At 40.2% G+C, this 21,143-nt stretch overlaps 1 protein-coding gene across 1 annotated transcript; it reads left to right on the forward strand.

Moving 5' to 3' along the window:
* Positions 1 to 17,380: 17,380 nt before the first annotated feature.
* LOC110613765 (shikimate O-hydroxycinnamoyltransferase) lies at positions 17,381 to 20,719 on the forward strand. Its single transcript, XM_021755063.2, has 2 exons — positions 17,381 to 18,127; positions 19,523 to 20,719. The coding sequence occupies exons 1-2, from the start codon at positions 17,720 to 17,722 to the stop codon at positions 20,408 to 20,410; spliced, it is 1,296 nt and encodes a 431-aa protein (XP_021610755.1). The 5' UTR covers positions 17,381 to 17,719; the 3' UTR covers positions 20,411 to 20,719.
* The last annotated feature ends 424 nt before the right edge of the window (positions 20,720 to 21,143 follow it).

The following is a 21,143-nucleotide window of genomic DNA, read 5'->3' on the forward strand; positions in this document are numbered from 1 at the left end:
TGCCAGTACAGTCCAATTTTCATAGAGGGAAGATGCCTATCCGCCGACCTTGTGGTTCTAGACTTGACAGATTTTGACGTCATTCTAGGGATGGATTGGCTATCTACCCATGGTGCTACCTTGGATTGCAGAGACAAGGTAGTTAAGTTCAGATGTCAGAATGGGTCAGAGGTCGTCTTTAGAGGAGACAGGGGGAGTACACCTAGAGGTTTGATATCAGCCCTACAAGCTCGTAGGCTGCTCAGGAGGGGTTGTCAGGGTTATCTAGCTCACGTGAGAGAGCTAGACAGAGATGTCAGAGAGCCCGCCTCAGTGCCTGTGGTTAGAGAGTTCTTAGATGTCTTCCCAGACGAACTGCCAGGTTTACCGCCTCCGAGGGAGATAGAGTTCGAGATAGAATTGATGCCAGGAACCAGACCGATCTCTATCCCTCCCTACAGGATGGCGCCAGCAGAGCTGAAGGAGCTTAAAGAACAGTTGCAAGAGTTGGTAGACAAGGGCTTCATCCGACCGAGTACCTCACCCTGGGGTGCTCCAGTGTTGTTCGTGAAAAAGAAGGATGGATCCCTTAGACTTTGTATCGACTACAGACAGTTGAACAAGGTCACTACCAAGAACAAGTACCCGTTGCCTAGGATCGATGATCTATTCGACCAGCTAGCAGGAGCAGGTTGTTTCTCCAAAATAGATCTGAGATCTGGGTACCATCAGCTGAGGATCAGAGATGAGGACGTGCCGAAGACAGCTTTCAGAACCAGATATGGGCACTATGAGTTCCTAGTGATGCCGTTCGGGTTAACAAACGCCCCTGCAGCATTCATGGACCTCATGAACAGAGTATTTAGCCAATACCTGGATCACTTCGTTATTGTCTTCATAGATGATATCTTAGTGTATTCCAGAAATGCAGAAGAGCATGCCCATCATCTGCGGTTGGTCTTGCAGACTTTGAGGGAACATGGCTTGTATGCCAAGTTCTCTAAATGTGAGTTCTGGCTGAGGAGCATTTCGTTCTTGGGGCATGTAGTGTCAGAGAATGGTATTGAGGTGGACCCCAAGAAGACAGAAACTGTGGCTAATTGGCCTAGACCCACTTCAGTGACAGAGATTAGAAGTTTCTTGGGTTTGGCTGGTTACTACAGGAGGTTCGTTCAGGACTTCTCAAAGATAGCAGCTCCTCTGACCAGGTTAACCAGGAAGAATCAGAAGTTTCTGTGGACCGACCAGTGCGAAGAGAGTTTTGAAGAGCTTAAGAAGAGGTTGACTTCAGCGCCAGTTTTAGCTCTGCCATCTAGTGATGAGGACTTTACAGTCTTTTGTGATGCGTCCCGTGTGGGACTGGGTTGTGTATTGATGCAGAATGAGAGGGTGATTGCTTATGCTTCTAGGCAGCTGAAGAAGCATGAGTTGAATTACCCCACACACGACCTGGAGATGGCAGCAGTAATCTTTGCACTCAAGATGTGGAGGCACTACCTCTATGGGGTAAAATGTGAGATCTTTACAGATCATAAGAGCCTGCAGCACATCCTGAGTCAAAGAGATTTGAATTTAAGACAGAGAAGATGGGTAGAACTGCTCAGTGACTACGATTGCAAAATCCAGTACCATCCGGGTAAGGCTAATGTGGTAGCTGATGCCTTAAGCCGGAAATCACTCGGCAGTCTATCCCACATCACAGCAGAACGAAGACCAGTAGTGAAGGAGTTCTACAAGCTCGTCGAAGAAGGGCTACAGTTAGAGTTGTCGGGTACAGGTGCCTTGTTGGCTCAGATGAAAGTGACACCCGTGTTCCTTGAGCAAGTCGCTCAGAAACAGCATGAGGACCCCGAGTTAGTGAAGATTGCCAGGACTGTTCAGTCAGGCAATGATAGTGAGTTCAGATTCGACAGTAAGGGGATCCTCCGCTATGGGAGTCGATTATGTGTACCAGACGACATAGGGCTAAAAGGAGACATTATGAGAGAGGCTCATAATGCAAGATACAGCATTCACCCCGGAGCCACCAAGATGTACCAAGATTTGAAGAAAGTTTATTGGTGGCCAGCAATGAAGAAAGAAGTGGCACAGTTCGTGTCAGCCTGCGAAGTGTGTCAGAGGGTGAAGCTGGAACATCAGAAGCCAGCTGGAATGCTTAACCCGCTACCTATTCCAGAATGGAAATGGGAAAACATAGCTATGGACTTCGTAGTAGGGTTACCAGCGGCGTCCAACAGAGTGGACTCCATATGGGTGATTGTGGACAGACTCACCAAATCTGCTCACTTCATTCCTGTCAGGAGTGGCTACTCTGTGGACAAGTTAGCGCAAGTATATGTGGATGAGATTGTCAGGCTGCATGGGGTTCCAGTGTCTATAGTGTCTGATAGAGGGCCCCAGTTCACTTCCAGATTTTGGCGGAGTCTGCAGAATGCCATGGGTACTAGGTTGGATTTCAGTACTGCCTTCCACCCCCAGACTGATGGACAGTCAGAAAGGACCATCCAGACTATCGAGGATATGCTCAGAATGTGTGTGCTGGACTTTGGCGGTTCTTGGAGGCAGCATCTACCTTTGGTGGAGTTTGCCTACAATAACAGCCATCATGCTAGCATCGGGATGGCTCCATATGAAGCTTTGTACGGAAGGAAGTGCAGATCACCTGTTTGCTGGGAGGAAGTTGGAGAGAAGGCCTTGGCAGGGCCTGAGCTAGTAGAGATTACCAGCAGGGTGGTACCCATAATCAGAGAAAGAATCAAGACTGCTGCAAGCAGACAGAAGAGTTATACAGACTTCCGCAGAAGGCAGTTAGAGTTTCAGGAGGGGGATCTGGTATTGCTTAAGGTGTCTCCAATGAAGGGAGTGGTTCGCTTCGGGAAGAAAGGTAAACTAGCCCCACGATACATCGGACCCTTTGAAATCTTGCACAAGATTGGGAATGTGTCGTATAAGCTAGATTTACCTGCTTCAATGGCAAGAATTCATCCGGTTTTCCATGTTTCGATGTTGAGGAAGTTTGTGTCAGATCCGAGCAAGGTTCTTAGTGAGCCTGATGTGGAGGTCCAAGAGGATCTCACCTATGTTGAACAGCCAGTACGGATCATAGACACGCAGATCAGAAAGTTAAGAAACAAGGAAATCCCGATGGTGAAAGTCCTGTGGAACCACCACAACTTGGAAGAGTGCACTTGGGAGACACGGGAATCTATGCTCCAGCAGTACCCTCAGCTCTTTTAAGGTTAGATCCCTATGTGTTGATGTGCCTTGTATGTATGTTATATGTTTGCCATGTTATGTGTTGTTTGGTGAACATTCGGGGACGAATGTTCTTAAGGGGGGGAGAATGTAATACCCGGCTAGACTCCGGTATCGGAATTCCTACCGTCCGGTGGAATCTCGGATGTCGGAAACCTCTAGAAGGGTAAAACCATGTTTTATGAAATGTTTTTAATGTATTTTATGCTTTTAAGTGAAAAGGAATTGAGTTTTTAATGAAAAAGACTAAAGGAGGCTTTGCCAGGTTCGGCCGCCGAAAGTCAAGTTCGGCCGCCGAACATGGTGGGGTTTTGGGAGCGCTTTAGGCCTCCGAAAGCCTTGTTTGAAAGACTCAAGGTTCGGCCGCCGAACCTCATGTTCGGCCGCCGAACATGCATGAGATGTGGGGGCACGTTAGGCCGCCGAAAGGTGGCAGAACCAGCCCTATAAGAGACCCCGTGACCGAAACAGGCGAGGTTTTCTCTCCCATTTCGGCCGACGGTAAGCTTTAGCCCTCCTATGGTCATTTTAAGTGTTTTCCCTCAAATCCTTTAGATCTTAACAAGTTACATCTTGTTTTTGAAGAGTTTCAAAGTTTAAGCAAGTTTTGGAGCTTTGAGGTTCAAGAACTCGAATCTCCCCATCTTCGAGCTAGGATCGTTTCTCTCTCGATCTTCAAGAGGTAAGAGCCGATCTCTAGTTCTATATGTGTTTTAAGTAAGTTTTATGCAAGTTTTGGGGTAGAAATGCATGAGTAGGCTTGATGGGTTTTTATGAAAAATCCATGGTTTTAATGTGTGTTTATGTGCAATGTGGCTTGCTTGTGTGTTGTAGTTGGGGTTTAAGCTTGTTGGAGACCCCTAGGAGCTTGTATGCTTGAGTATGCTTGTTGTAGAATAGGTTTATGCATGATTGGTTGTGTAGGGGGTTGTTTTGGACAAAGAAAACCAAGTTTCTGCCCTTTGGCAGAAACCAGGTTCGGCAGCCGAAGGTACTTTCGGCCGCCGAACCAGCTTGGGAGGCAGCTTTAGGCTGCCGAAGTCTGCCCCCGAAAGTTTGAGTTTCGGCTCTGTCCGAGACTTTCGGCCGCCGAAGGTGCCGCCGAACATGCATGAGTTTCGTCTCTGTCTGGGAGTTTCGGCCGCCGAAGGTGCCGCCGAACCTGCCTGACTTTCGGCTCTGGAGGGACTTCCGGCCGCCGAAGGTGCCGCCGAAAGTGCCCTTCCCAGCCTTTTCTTGCATGTTTTCTAGGGATGTTTTGAGGTGTTTTGAGGAGGTTTTTGGGGGTATGTTTAGAGTTATGTTCTTGTTGTTTGGTGCCTCATTTGAGTCCACCTGTGTAGGTTCGGACCCGAGGACCCGAGACCCCCGGTTGTGAGATAGTCTTTCAGAGTCCGTCGTTAAAGCTTCGGTCACCAGGTGAGTGGGATTATTCCCTAAGTTTTTAAGTAATGAATAAATGAACAAATGAATGAGTCTGATAGCATACTCATGCATCATTAATGCCATGTGATGTTTCAGGATGTTTGCATTAGAAATTCACGAATATGTTGCATTGCATAATTTGATGTTGATGTGGATGGTTATTGGGTGATCCATAGTCCTCTAATGTTATGTTATGATGATATGTTATGGAAGACCAGTGAGGCCCATTCTACGCCCCTGGCATTATGTAAGAGAAAGACCAGCGAGGCCCATTCTACGCCCCTGGCACTTTGGAATGTTATGTTATGTATGTTATGTAAGAGAAAGACCAGCGAGGCCCATTCTACGCCCCTGGCACTTGGAGATGTGAGGACTAATGGTGACAATACCATCCTTTATGTGATTAAATGTGATGTGTTGCATTTCATGAAAGCATGTAAAGTAAAAGTTATGTCAGTTAATGTTATTAATAAAATGAATAATAATATACCTAAAAAGTGTGGAATTAAAGCAAATGATAATAATAATAAAATGAAGAATAAAATACCTAAAAAGGGAGGAATTAATATCATGTTTTTACTTTTTACTCACTGGGCTTTTTAGCTCACCCCTCTCCCCTAACCCCAGTCTTGCAGGTGCCGTGTAGATAGAGAAGTCAGAAGAGTAAGAGAAGTTCATGTAATAGCATAGAAGTGGACATGGTTTATTCATAATGTAAAAGTATGTTATGTTATGTAATGTAAGTTTTATAGTGTGCTTGACTAGAGTCTGTTGTAATCCCTTAAATACATGAGATAAATGTTTTATGATGTTTATGTAACCTAAGCCTGCTATATGTTATGTACCCCATTGGAGTATTTGTTGAAGACTCCAATGAGGGGTTTATGTTATGTTTATGCATGCACAGGCTAGGCTGGGTAAAGAATGTTTGAATGAAAGAAAAGTTTTAATTTTTATGTATGTTTTGGATCATGTATGGGATTAAACAGGTTTACAGGATGTATGTTTGGCTTGCTACGGGTTCTGGCGGCCTTAAGCCGACCTGAATCCTAGCGCCGGTAGCGGACCGGTTTCCGGGTCGTTACACAGACTATGTGTACCAGATGACATAAGGCTAAAAGGAGACATTATGAGAGAAGCTCATAATGCGAGATACAACGTTCACCCCGGGGCCACCAAGATGTATCAAGATTTAAAGAAGTTTTATTGGTGGCCAGCTATGAAGAAGGAAGTGGCACAGTTTGTGTCAGCCTGCAAAGTGTGTCAGAGGGTGAAGCTGGAACATCAAAAGCCGGCTGGAATGCTTAACCCGCTACCTATTCCAGAATGGAAATGGGAAAATATAGCTATGGACTTCGTAGTGGGGTTACTGGCAGCGTCCAACAGAGTGGACTCCATATGGGTGATTGTGGACAGACTCACTAAATCTGCTCACTTCATCCCTGTCAGGAGTGGCTATTTTGTGGACAAGTTGGCGCAGGTGTATGTCGATGAGATCGTCAGACTGCATGGGGTTCCTGTTTCGATAGTGTCAGATAGAGGGCCCCAGTTCACCTCCAGATTTTGGCGGAGTCTGCAGAACGCCATGGGTACTAGGTTGGATTTCAGTACTGCTTTCCATCCACAGACGGACGGACAGTCAGAAAGGACCATCCAGACCATAGAGGATATGCTCAGGATGTGTGTGCTGGACTTTGGCGGTTCTTGGAGGCAGCATCTACCTTTGGTGGAGTTTGCCTACAATAACAGCCATCATGCTAGCATCGAGATGGCTCCATATGAAGCTTTGTATGGGAGGAAGTGCAGATCACCTGTTTGCTGGGAAGAAGTGGGAGAAAAGGCCTTGGCAGGGCCTGAGCTAGTTGAGATTACCAGCAGAGTAGTACCCATAATCAGAGAAAGAATCAAGACTGCTGCAAGCAGACAGAAGAGTTATGCAGACATCCGCAGAAGGCAGGTCGAGTTTCAGGAGGGGGATCTGGTATTGCTCAAGGTGTCTCCTATGAAGGGAGTGGTTCGCTTTGGGAAGAAAGGTAAACTAGCCCCACGATACATCGGACCCTTTGAAATCTTGCAAAGGATTGGGAATGTGTCGTACAAGCTGGATTTACCTGCTTCAATGGAAAGGATCCATCCGGTTTTCCATGTTTCAATGTTGAGGAAGTTTGTGTCAGATTCGAGCAAGGTTCTTAGTGAGCCTGATGTGGAGGTCCAAGAGGATCTCACCTATGTTGAGCAGCCAGTACGGATCATAGACACCCAGATCAGAAAGTTAAGGAACAAGGAAATCCCGATGGTGAAAGTCCTGTGGAACCACCACAATTTGAAGGAATGCACTTGGGAGACACGGGAGTCTATGCTCCAGCAGTACCCTCATCTCTTTTAAGGTTAGATCTCTATGTGTTTATGTGTTATGTATGTATGTATGTTATGTTTTATGCCATGCTATGTGCTAGTTGAGAAACATTCGGGGACGAATGTTCTTAAGGGGGGGAGAATGTAATACCCGGCTAGACTCCGGTATCGGAATTCCTACCGTCCGGTGGAATCTCGGATGTCGGAAGCCTCTAGTAGGGTAGAATCATGTTTTTATAAAATGTTTTAAGGTATTTCATGGTTTTAAGTAAAATGGAAATGAGTTTTTGCATAAAAGCAACCTTGAAGGAAAACTCAGGTTCGGCCGCCGAACATACATGCCTTCGGGAGCGCCTTTAGGCCCCCGAAAGCATAAGTGAGGAAAGTCCAGGTTCGGCCGCCGAACCTCAAGTTCGGCCGCCAAACATGGCATGCATGCGGAGGCACGTTCGGCCCCCGAACGTGGCCTGGCCAGCCACTATAAAAGGGTCCCTTAGCCGAAAACGGGCGAGTTTTTCTCCCCGTTGTCGGCCAAGGTGAGTCCTCCGCCACCCCTCACCGATCTTGAGTCTTTTCCTTCAGATCTTTCAAGTTTTTCACTAGTTTTCATCTTGTTTTGAAGATTTCCGAGTTTTGAGCAAGTTTTGGAGCTTTGAGGTTCAAAAACTCAAATCTCTTCCAACTCCAAGTTAGATCGCCTCCACCCTCGATCTTCAAGAGGTAAGAGTCGATCTCTAGCTTACATTATGTTTTAAGCAAGTTTTATGCAAGTTCATGGGGTAGAAAATGCATGTGTAGCTTATGTTGAGCTTATGGGTTTTTGATGTGATTTTGAACAATGTGAGTTGCTTGTGTGTTGTAGTTGGGGTTTTGATGGTTTGATGCCCCTAGGAACTTGTATGCTTGTGTATGAGTGTTGTAGAATAGGTTTATGCATGTTTGGATGAGATAGGAGGCATAAATGCATAGGGGAGCTGAGTTTTTGCCATTATGGGAGAAACCAGGTTCGGCAGCCGAAGGAACTTTCGGCCGCCGAACATGCTTGTGGAGGCAGCCTTCGGCTGCCGAAGCTTGCCCCCGAAAGGAGACTTTCGTCTCTGTTTGGGACTTTCGGCCGCCGAAGGTGCCGCCGAACCTGCCTGACTTTCGGCTCTGGAGGGACTTTCGGCCGCCGAACCTGCCGCCAAAAGTGCCCTGTCCAGCCCTTTCTTGCATGTTTTTCTATGATTATTCCATGATGTTTTAGGGGGTTTTTGGGGAATAGTTTAGAGTTATGTTCACGTATGTTTGGTCCCTCATTTGAGTCCACCTGTGTAGGTTCGGACCCGAGGAACCGAGGACCCCCGCAGTGAGTCTGTTGCCCCAGTGTCTGGTCAGAGCTATCCAGAGGTGAGTGGAATAAACCTTTACGTTTAAAGTAAATAAATTTCAAAGTTTTGAGCATTGTTCATGCATCATGAATGCCATGTGATGAATTAGGTTGCTTGCATTAGAATTCACGAATATGTTGCATTGCACATTTTGATGTTGATGTGGATGAATGTTGAATGATCCATAGCCCTCGATCTATGATATGCCGATATGATATGTACAGTACGGAAAGTAAGACCAGTGGGACCCATTCTACGTTCGCTGGCACTATGTAAGGGAAAGACCAGGACCCATTCTACGTTCTGGCACAGTTGGACCATGTAGAGGGCTATTGGTGACAAGTTCATCCTTGATGTGATTAGCTGTGATGTGATGCATTTCATGTTATCATATGTTTTAAGTGTTTTATTATTCTGCTCACTGGGCTCTAGTAGCTCACCCCTCTCCCAAATTTCCCCAGGATTGCAGGTACAGGGTAGACCAGGAGGTTTACAAGAGTAATGAAGTCATGTGTATGTAATAGTTAGTGTGGACATGATAGATGTATTAATGTTATGTAAAAGTACGGTTTCAGTCATGTAATGATATTGAGGATTAGATATTGTGCTTGACATTGTGTATGAGGTATCCCTTTTATTACATAATCAAAAATGTTTTATTATGTTCATGAAAGCCAACTCATCTTATGATGTATCGCCCATTGGGGCATTGATGAGATCCCACAGAGGGATCATGATTATGATTATGGCTATGTGCAGTGCATGTTCAGGTTGAGTTGGATGTATGAAAGAAAAGTTTTAAATTTTTTATGTATGTTGTGATCATGTATGGGATTAAACAGGTTTTCAGGTTGCAAGTCAGGCTTGCTACGGGTCTTGGCGGCCTTAAGCCGACCCGGATCGTAGCGCCGGTAGCGGTCCAATTTTCGGGTCGTTACACCCGCAATCCTGGGGGATTAGGGAAAGGGGTGAGCTACTAGAGCCCAGTGAGCAGAATAATAAAAATATTTAAAATCTCATGCCATCATGTAATGCAACACATCACAACAAATCACATCTCGGATGGTATTGTCACCAATAGTCCTCTACATAGTCCAACTGTGCCGGGACGTAGAATGGGTACAATCTGGACTTTCTCTTACATAGTGCCAGGGACGTAGAATGGGTACAACCTGGACTTCCATACCATATCATGTCGTAACATCATCATATCATATGAGGACTAAAGGATCATCCAATAACCAATCCACATCAACATCATAAATGCAATGCAACATATTCGTGAATTCTAATGCAAACAACCTAATTCATCACATGGCATTCATGATGCATGAACATGCTCAAAACTTGTAATTTATTTGCTTTAAATCGTAAAGGTTTATTCTACTCACCTCTAGCTAGCTCTGACAATGACTGAAGCAGCTGACTCACTGCTGGGGTCCTCGGTTCCTCGGGTCCGAACCTACACAGGTGGACTCAAATGAGGGACCAAACAACTAGAACATAACTCTAAAAACATCCCCCAAAAACCCCCTAAAACACCTCAAAACAATCATGCAAAAACATGCAAAGGAAGGCTGAACAGGGCACTTTCGGCGGCAGGTTCGGCGGCCGAAAGTCCCTCCAGAGCCGAAAGTCAGGCAGGTTCAGCGGCACCTTCGGCGGCCGAAGCTCCCAGTCAGAGGCGAAACTCATGCATGTTCGGCGGCACTTTCGGCGGCCGAAACTCCCAGACAGAGACAAAAGTCTCCTTTCGGGGGCAGGCTTCGGCAGCCGAAAGGCTTGCCTTCCCAGCCATGTTCGGCGGCCGAAAGTCCTTCGGCTGCCGAACCTGGTTTCTACCAAAGGGCAGAAACTTGGCTCCTCATGCCTCCAATGCCTCCCAAACCTTACAAACATGCATAATCCTATTCTACAACACACATACTCAAGCATACAAGCTCCTAGGGGCTTCAAACTATCTTAAATTCCATCTACAACACATCAAACAACACAAAACCAACATACATTGTCCATAAACCAACATAAACCCATAAACCTAACCATAAGCTAAACATGCATTCTACCCCATAGATCTTACTTAAAACTTGTTTAAAATATAAAAAGAGTTCAAGATCGACCCTTACCTCTTGAAGATAGAGAGAGAGACGACCTAAACTCGGAGATGGGAGGGGTTGAGTTTCTTTGAACCTCAAAGCTCCAAACTTGCTTTAAACTTGGAAATCTTCAAAACCAAGGTAAAACTAATGAAAATCGTGAAAGATCTGAAGGAAGAAACTCAAGATTGGTGAGGGATGGCAGAGAGCTCACCTTGGCCGACAATGGGGAGAAAACTCGCCCGTTTTCGGCTAAGGGACCCTTTTATAGTGGCTGGCCAGGCCACCTTCGGGAGCCGAACGTGCCCCTGCATGCATGCCATGTTCGGCGGCCGAACTTGAGGTTCGGCGGCCGAACCTGGGCTTCCCTCACTTATGCCTTCGGGGGCCTAAGGCTCACCCGAAACGCATGCATGTTCGGCGGCCGAACTTGAGGTTCGGCGGCCGAACCTGGGTTTTCCTCCAAGATTGTTTTCATGCAAAAACTCATTTTCTTTCACGCTTAAAACATAAAACACGTTAAAACATTTTATGAAAACATGGTTTTACCCTTCTAGAGGTCTCCGACATCCGAGATTCTACCGGACGGTAGGAATTCCGATACCGGAGTCTAGCCGGGTATTACATTATCCATAAACTCAACAATGACCCTAACCTTTGACAACTACCCTAATCATGCATAAAACCCCTTCAAACTTCTCAAAACTTACTCAAAACATGAAAAGAGGTGAGGATCTACTCTTACCTCTTGAAGATCGAGAGGAGAGGCGATCCAACTCGGAGATGGGAGAGATCAAGCTCCTGGAGTCTCCAAGTTTCCAACTTCACTCTTTTTGCTCAAATATCTTCAGACCAAGATAAACTTGTTAAAAATCATGAGAGACTTGAAGGAAGAAGACAAGATCGACAAGGGAGGTCGGAGACTCACCTTGGTCGGAAATGGGGAGAGAAAACTCACCCATTTCGGACAGGGGACCCCTTTATAGGTGGCTGGCCAGGCCACTTTTGGGGGCCTAACGTGCCTCCGCATGCATGCCATGTTCGGCGGCTGAACATGAGGTTCGGCGGCCGAACCTGAGCTCTTCCTTCATTCTCTTTCTTTTTTTTTCTTTAAAACTTTCACTCAAAATTAATCATTAAAAACATGAAAAATATTTGTAAAAACATCTTTTCCCTACTAGAGAGTTCCAACATCCGAGATTCCACCGGACGGTAGGAATTCCGATACCGGAGTCTAGCCATGTAATGATCCGGAAATCGGACCGCTACCGGCGCTAGGATCCAGATCGGCATAAGGCCGCCGGGACCCGTAGCAAGCCTAACATACCACCTGAACACCTGTTTAATCCCATACATGATCAAGACATACATAAAAATTTTGAACTTTTCTTTTCATTCATTCACCAAACTCAACCTGTGCATGCACTATTCATAAACATAATCATAAACATTAACCCCTCCTTGGAGTCCTCATCAATGCTCCAATGGGGTGACATAACATGTATTAAGTTTGGTTTACATAAGCATCATTAAAATCATGTACTCAAAGGGATTAACAACATACTAGGGTCAAGCACAATTCTATCCTCAATAACATCATTACATTACATAACTGACTAATACTATTCATTACATGACTGTACTAAACATTACATTTCAATATTTATCATGTCCACCACTAGCGATTACATGACCATAACTTTACTCTAACTGACCTCCTGGTCTATCCCGTACCTGCAAACCTGGAGGGGTTAAGGGAGAGGGGTGAGCTAAAAAGCCCAGTGAGCAGAATAATAAAACATTATATTAAAAGTTCATGCTTTCATGAAATGCATCACATCACAACAAATCACATCAAGGATGAATTTGTCTCCAATAGCCCTCTACATTTCCATTAGTGCCAGAACGTAGAATGGGTCCTGGTCTTTCTCTTACATAACATAACATAACATTCCAAGATGCTAGGGACGTAGAATGGGTCTTCCTGGACTTTCTCTTACATAGTGCCAGGGACGTAGAATGGGTCTTCCTGGACTTCCATACCGTATCATCATCATATCATGACATAACATACGAGGGCCAATGGATCACTCAACATTCATTCACATCAACAATATAATATGCAATGCAACATATTCGTGAATACTAATGCAAACACCCTAATATATCACATGGTATCCATGATGCGTGAATCATGCTGAAATATCCATTATTTACTTTAAAACATAAAGAGTTATTCCACTCACCTCTGGTTAGCTCAGACCAGACACTGGAGCAGCTGACTCACTGCTGGAGTCCTCGGTTCCTCGGGTCCGAACCTACACAGGTGGACTCAAATGAGGGACCAAACATACAAGAACATGACTCTAAAATACTCCCCAAAATCCCCCTAAAATACCTCAAAACAATCATAGAAAACATGCAAAGGAGGGCTGCACAGGGCACTTTTGGCGGCAGGTTTGGCGGCCGAAAGGCCCTCCAGAGCCGAAAGTCATGCGCCTTTGGCGGCACTTTCGGCGGCCGAAGGTTCCCTCCAGAGACGAAACTCATGCATGTTCGGCGGCACCTTCGGCAGCCGAAACTTCCCTCCAGAGCCGAAAGTCCACTTTCGGGGGCAGGGCTCAGCAACCAAAGGCTGGCCTCCACAGGCAGGTTCGGCGGCCGAAAGTCCCTGCGGCTGCCGAACCTGAGTTCTTCCAAAGACAGAACTCAGCCTCAACTCATGCACAAAAAGCCTCCCAAACTTCACAACTCAACCAAAACATGCATAAATACATACAATAGCTCCTAGGGGCTTCAAACTATCCTAAACTCCAACTACAACACATCAAACACACATAAACAATCCACATTGCACAATAACTCAACATAAACCCTTAAACTCAACATAAACCTACACATGCATTTCTACCTCCAAGAATCAACTTAAAACTTGTTTAAACGTATAATGAGCTCAAGATCGACTCTTACCTCTTGAAGATCGAGAGAGAGTGTGACCTAACTTAGAGATCTGGGGAAAATAGGTTCCTGAGGTCTCCAAGCGTCACAACTTCGATCTAAGTTTGAAATCTTTAAAAACCAAGTTAAAATCCATAAGAAATCATGAAAACTCAAAGGAAGAAACTCAAAATCAACAAGGGACGGCGGAGAGCTCACCTTGGCCGAAAATGGGGAGAAAAGCTAGTCCGTTTTGGACAAGGGACCCCTTTATAGGTGGCTGGCCAGGCCACTTTCGGGGGCCTAACGTGCCTCCGCATGCATGCCATGTTCGGCGGCCGAACTTAAGGTTCGGCGGCCGAACCTGGACTTTCCTCACTTATGCCTTTGGGGGCCTAAAGCGCTCCCGAAGCGCATGCATGTTCGCAGCCGAACTTGAGGTTCGACGGCCGAACCTGAGTCTTCCTCTCAAGACTATTTTCATTCAAAACTTAATTTCTTTCTTGCTTAAAACCATAAAATGCATTAAAACATTTTATAAAAACATGATTTTACCCTTCTAGAGGTTTCCGACATCCGAGATTCCACCGGATGGTAGGAATTCCGATACCGGAGTCTAGCCGGGTATTACAAGCCGGGTATTACACAATGAGTAAGAAATGCGGGCCAGGCTAAGGAAAGAAGACCCGAACACTGTAACACCTGGATTCTCATCAAGACTCGCCCTTCCCTTAGTAAGGCGAGTCTCAGCATGAAGTTACCGTTAGTAGGGATAACCCATTTATTTCTATTACAGCTGTAATCATAGGATCACCAACGTATTAGTTGGTAACATCCCTTATAAAGCAACCGGCCACATCATCACCGAGTTATCGAAAAATTCTATATTTATCTCCACCTTCTTACAGTATAAAAGAAGAAAAATCACAAAGACAATGATATGCTATTCTCTTATACCTGAACTCTAAATAATTCATCTGCTCTCTTTTTTAATATACTTACTCGAGCGTCAGACCGTTTTACATTTTTTTCTTTGCAGGTTCTATCTAATCACAGTATAGCTATGCTTCGGCCACGTCACCAATCTAATTTCAGCAAAATCACTAACTATTTATAAATAAAATATCAACTAACAATCAAAAAAAATTTATAATTATATTTTATTTTTTAATTAAATTATTTAACCAATTTTAAAAATAATATCAAAGAATCCTTCCAAAAAAAAAATATAACAGACACTTCCAATGATCATAAACTATATGCCCTTATTACTTTTTTTAAACAAACGAAATTATAAAAAAAAATATTTTATCAAGAAAAAATAATTATACAAGTTATGAAACAATTTTGTTTAGAAAATGTCAAACAACGCTATATTTTATTTCTTTTAGTTCATAAGTTTGGGAGTTTTTAATTATTGTTTTTTTTTTTAAATAAATACTCGGTTATTGTAATATAATAAAACCAAGTATTTAGTCTATTTGCTTTAAAAACAGACATTAATTAGTATATATATACATATATATATATATATTAAAATCTTTATTATATTTTTAGTCCATTCCATTAGCTGTGTTTTGAATTTTAAAAATTAAATAATTGTAGTTTTAGAATTGTAAAAATTAAATAATTATATTTTGAAATTTTATGTACTAAATTAAGGATAAAAATATTTAGGGGCTGCTTATTGTGTTGTGAGAATATACAGATGAAGTTTAATTTAAAAAGTAATTTTACATAATTTACATTTTTAAACATCTAATTTCTCAATAGATATAATAAATTAAAATTTTTATAGAGATGATTTAGTAAATAGTAATAAATTTAAACACTATCATGATTTGAATATTATTTACACAAGAAAAACTAAAATGGAAAAAATAAATTATTATTAAGTCTTATATTTTATTAAAAGTAACTATCGATTCTTTTTACTTTAATTAAAATAGTTTATATTTTATAGAATCAAACTCTTTAATTATTTTATAAAAAAATTATTCTAAATTTAAAATAGTATTTATTTTTATAATTTTAAATATTCATACTATTTAATTATATAATATTAATTATTTTTTAATTTTTAATATACATAAAATATAATAATTAAATCATAAATGGTTTGATATTTTTTACTTTTTAAGTAAATTCCAAAATTCAATTCTCATAAATGAATTAAATATTTATTTAGAATAAATATTAGACTTAAGGTTAAAAATAATTGTGTAACAAAGTCTAAATGCTGGTCCAAAATTAATATAATATAAGCAACAACAACCCACATAAAATTAACGAAATGAGGCAAAAGCTTCATTAATTATCTTAATATAATACAACAACATTAGAGGACTTGAGATCATATCATCAATTGCCCAATACATCAATATCACCCAACTAATTATGTTTATTTATTAAATTGTTTCTCTATTATATTTTTTAGTTGACATGACAAATTATTTATATTTTAACACCAGTATTGATAAAAAAAAATTAATTTTTATTTTTTTAATTATTTTTATTTCACATATTACATTATTATTATTATTATTAGATTATTGTATATAGTTGTTATACTCTAAAATCACTCTTCGAAAATGGAGTAGTATTCGGTTGAAATCGAAAAAATAAAATAAATTGAATTAATTTAAAATTTTGATTTGATTTTTTATTTATTTTGATTCGATTTTTAATTTTAAAAATTTCGATTATTTCGATTCAATTTTAAATGAAAAAAAATTAAAAAAATAAAACTGAATAATAGTATAGAAAAATTAGATCAAAGTTAAAATATTTTAATATTAAAAATAAAATGAAAAAAATAAAAAATTTATTAAAATTTCAAATTGATCAAATTAAATTGAATCGAACTGAATCAGATTGATTCAATTCGATTCGATTTTTGATCAAAATTAATTTGGTTCAATTTTTATAAATATTAAAATTTTAATTTTAAATTTATTTAATTCGATTTAATTTTAAACCGAATCAATCAAATATTCACCGATCGAACCGACCAAATACCCAATCTACTCCTCTCTACCTTTTAATAGTTAATACACATACATAAAATATAGTGTAATTTGATTAAATAGCCGAAAACATGGTTGATAGTTTTAAATTAGAGTCCTTTCCACCGATTTACTTAACCAACAAAAAAATCATACTATTAATTTTATCCAGCTCTTAACATTTGTTTTAATAGAAAATAAAAATGATAAAATAAGGAAGAAAATAGAAGGAATGCAATGTTTTTATGTTTTTGTTTTGATGTTATGGAGAAAAATAATTTTTTAAATAGTATAATTTTATTTATGATTAAATTAAATAATTATAGAAATAAAAATATAACTTTATTTCTTTTCAATTCAACGCTTTATCTTTAAATTGAAGTGAGAAAATGGATGGTGCATTATTTTCATTCAAGCAATTATTTAACATTTTTATATTTTATTAATTTAAGAGTTTAATAAAGAATAATTAATTAAAGAGATAGAATAATAGTCAATATATTCACACCCACTTAGAAAAAATTAGGAGTAAAAGGGAGAGTAACCAGAATATTTCCACACAAGAAATTTCAAAACTGTGACTGAAATTTTGTGTTGAATTATATTTGGAGTGATTAAATAAACTTTTTATTTATAAATTTTTCTAAAATAAGAAAATTTTCATGATAAATACTTGTTTGGATCGGTTTATCATTTTTAAAATATAAATAAATACTTTTTTTATATAAATAAAAGATTTTTAAAATACAAACAAATAATTTCAGAAAACAAATGGAATGAAACCATCTCGATAAACGTAGAAAGGAAAATTTTCCACTTTTGATAAGGTCCGATGGAGTGGAAAATAAACGTGGCAGTTGATAACTGGTCAAAGTCAGTAGGCGGGGTAGGTGAGCCACAGAACCGTAGAAAGGAAAAAATATATATATATTTCTCGCATTTTCTATTTTATAAAGAGCCGCGCGCATCCACTTCGCTCACCAACTCCACTTTCGAGTTATCCATCAAATCCTCCTCTCCTCCATCCGATCTCCCACTCCGTGCCAAACGCTTCCTTCTACTTCACAGCTAATTCTCTTTCTTCCTTTCCTCTTTCTCTTCATATCCTTTCCTTCTGTTCTTGTACCGTTTCTATTCCATTCCGTTGCAGTTACGGGTTGTATTATTTTTAACTTTTGGAACTGGGAAGGAAAGTTTTCCGTCTGCTAATTTGTTGCAATCCAAACAATCTGCAGTCAAACTCCCCTACCCGTCCGAGCTAGTAGGACCCATTCACACAAACCTACCAACCGCAACTATGATTATCGACGTGAAGGAGTCAACGTTGGTGAAGCCGGCGGAGGAGACCCCGCGGCGAGGATTGTGGAACGCGAACGTCGACCTTGTGGTGCCGAGATTCCATACCCCGAGCGTTTACTTCTATAGACCAACAGGTGCTCTCAACTTCTTTGATCCAAATGTGGTGAAGGAGGGGCTTAGTAAGGCCCTGGTGCAGTTCTATCCGATGGCTGGACGGTTGCGGAGAGACGAGGATGGTCGTATTGAGATTGATTGCAATGCGGAAGGCGTACTATTTGTTGTGGCGGAAACCAGCTCGGTGATCGATGACTTCGGCGATTTCGCTCCCACTTTGGAGCTCAAGAAGCTAATTCCGTCCGTGGATTACTCCGGCGGCATATCTACCTATCCTTTATTGGTTCTGCAGGTATGTGCTGATAAGAAGAATTAATAAATTGAAATTTTAAATTATATCATGACATATAAAAATAGCATTTAAATCTAAAGCTGATAGGTAAGTTTTATTTTCTGCGTTAATGCATTGGTTTTTATTTTTTGTATATATATATCCCATCGACTATTCAAAATTTATCAGTTCTGTTAATTCAAATAATATACCAACTCTATTAATTTGAATTTGCTTTAAGTAACTCAGACTTATTAAAGAGCAAAGTCCATGGATCTCTTAAAGAGATGGGAGATTCATGCCATTAATGCATCTTTTTCATTGTATAGTTCCTCTATATTGTACCAATTAATGAATACTGATAGCTCGTAGATCATGGTGGGTTTTTCTTTTTAATTTAATACTGCTAGAGAAATTGGGTGGGAGGTTTTGTTCGATCGGCTGGCTTAATAAATACCATAATATCATAAACAGTAATTTGCTCGAACAAATTTTTTTTTTTAAGAAAAATTGGAAGTCCCATTGTTTATGGGGTTTTCGGTTTATTAAATAAAAATATAAAAAATTTACTATTTAAATTTATAGCATGAGCAAGATCTTGAAAGAATATTAAAATCTTCCAAAGATTAAAATAAAATATTAATTATTTTTATCTTTTAATTTTATCTATTAATTATTTAATTCTTATGATATTATAAAAAAATTTATTAGTTATCTCTTCATCTCATTAAAATATCTATTAATTAATTTCTCTTTATGTATTTATTAGACTTTTTAAAAAAAATTAGTTTTTTTAATTTTAAAGATATTTTAATATATTTTTTAAAATTAATAAAAATCAAATAGTAAATTTTATCATACAACTGTAACTAAATAATCATTTTTCCTCAAAATAGCTTTTTTTTAATTTTATTTTCTTTCTTTCTTTTAGATTAATATAAAATTATAAATTAGATATAATCTGACTTAATCTAATAATTTTCCGTACTTTCAGTCTCCAACTGAAAAAAAGTTATAAATCAGAGTGAATTATTGCTATTCTCTGATTTATTTGGTTGGACCGATTGATTTTGGAATTGTTTAACTGCGCTATCATCGAAATTCTCTACAATTAGACAAACTAATTTGTTCTAAAGTGCTCATTGTTACAATTAAATTAACTAATTTATTACAATTAGCATGCTCCTTGTTAATAGTCAGGGGGCCTTTGAACATCACCTAAATTGCTTATTGATGAGTACTCATTCAGGTTTGATAGTGATTTGGTACCATTTTTAGCCATCATGATTTGGATATTGAAGGAAGAATTTATGAATATATTGCGTGGACTCTGGTTTTCTTCGGTTGGTTAAAGGATGCGAGAAACAGTAGCACAGATTTACTGATAATAATAATAATCTATTCGATTCTCTGCAGTTGACTTTCTTCAAATGCGGCGGCGTCTCACTTGGGGTTGGCATGCAGCACCATGTCGCTGATGGATTTTCTGGTCTTCACTTCGTGAATGCATGGTCAGATATGGCTCGTGGTCTTGACATTACCATTCCCCCTTTCATTGACCGCACCCTTCTCCGTGCCAGAGACCCACCTCAGCCTGCATTCCACCACATTGAATACCAGCCTCCACCAGCATTGAAAGTTTCTGCAGAAAACTTGAAACCAGATAGCACAACAGTCTCCATTTTCAAGTTGACTAGGGATCAGCTCAACATACTCAAAGCCAAGGCAAAGGAAGACGGAAACACTATAACTTATAGCTCCTATGAGATGTTGGCAGGTCATGTATGGAGATCTGCTTGCAGGGCTCGTGGACTAGAAGGTGATCAAGAATCCAAGTTATACATAGCAACCGATGGAAGGTCCAGATTGCGCCCTCCACTTCCACCTGGTTACTTTGGCAATGTGATATTTACAGCAACACCAATTGCAGCAGCAGGTGATATGCAATCAAAGCCAACTTGGTATGCAGCAGGCAAAGTTCATGATGCATTGGTTCGCATGGACAATGATTACTTAAGGTCAGCACTTGATTACCTTGAGCTTCAGCCTGATTTATCAGCTCTTGTTCGTGGAGCACATACTTTTAAGTGCCCAAATCTTGGGATCACTAGCTGGGTTAGGCTGCCAATTCACGATGCAGATTTTGGATGGGGCAGACCCATATTTATGGGGCCTGGTGGGATTCCATACGAGGGTCTATCCTTCATCTTGCCCAGCCCAACCAATGATGGGAGCTTATCAGTAGCCATTGCATTGCAATCTGCACACATGAAACTGTTTGAGAAGTTCATCTATGAAATTTAAGAAATTAGGATGCTGGTGATAAATCAAAGCCAAGGCACTTTCCCGTAGCACCAGAAATTTTTTCGTTTCTTTTTATTTCCTTTATGGATTTGTATCTTCAGACCTTTGCTTACATGGTTAATGTGAGAAGAATTTACACAGAAAACGTCCCTTTGAGAGGACTCATGTTGTACAACTTTGCCCATATATTGACTTTTGGGAAGGAAAAAGAAAGCGATGTATTCCTAATTTAATAAGGGTAATGTTGTTAAATTTTATGAGGTTATTTATGAATTAGAAATTATATGCATAATTATAGTTTTTGTCAAATATGAGAAGCACGGATGCTGTAGAAATTGCTGTTAATAGTAGTGCCTGGATTCAACATATGCTTTCCAAGAAAGATACCAAGAAATATAATCAAAATTTCACTTACAAAAACTTTCCTCATAAATGCTCATATAAAATTAAATGAAATCTATTTATTCGTATTTTGGGTCCACTAAAAAGTAAATTTAAGTAAAATTTGCCCAAATTTTACACTGCTGGTTAAAATCTTTCCTTTCTTTCCCTTCATTGAGTGGAAAAGTACATGGGCTTCCATCTTCTCCATTTGATCTCTGAAATCCATGTGCAGGATATAAATCTTTAGGGTTTAAAATGAGAAATGCTTTCATAAAGACAAAAGGAGTCCCTACCTTGCACTTGTACATGTTTATCAGTTTCTGTGAGGGTGAAATCTTCTTGTTTTGAC

The sequence above is a fragment of the Manihot esculenta genome, chromosome 4, assembly GCF_001659605.2.
Source record: "Manihot esculenta cultivar AM560-2 chromosome 4, M.esculenta_v8, whole genome shotgun sequence".
Lineage (NCBI taxonomy): Eukaryota > Viridiplantae > Streptophyta > Magnoliopsida > Malpighiales > Euphorbiaceae > Manihot > Manihot esculenta.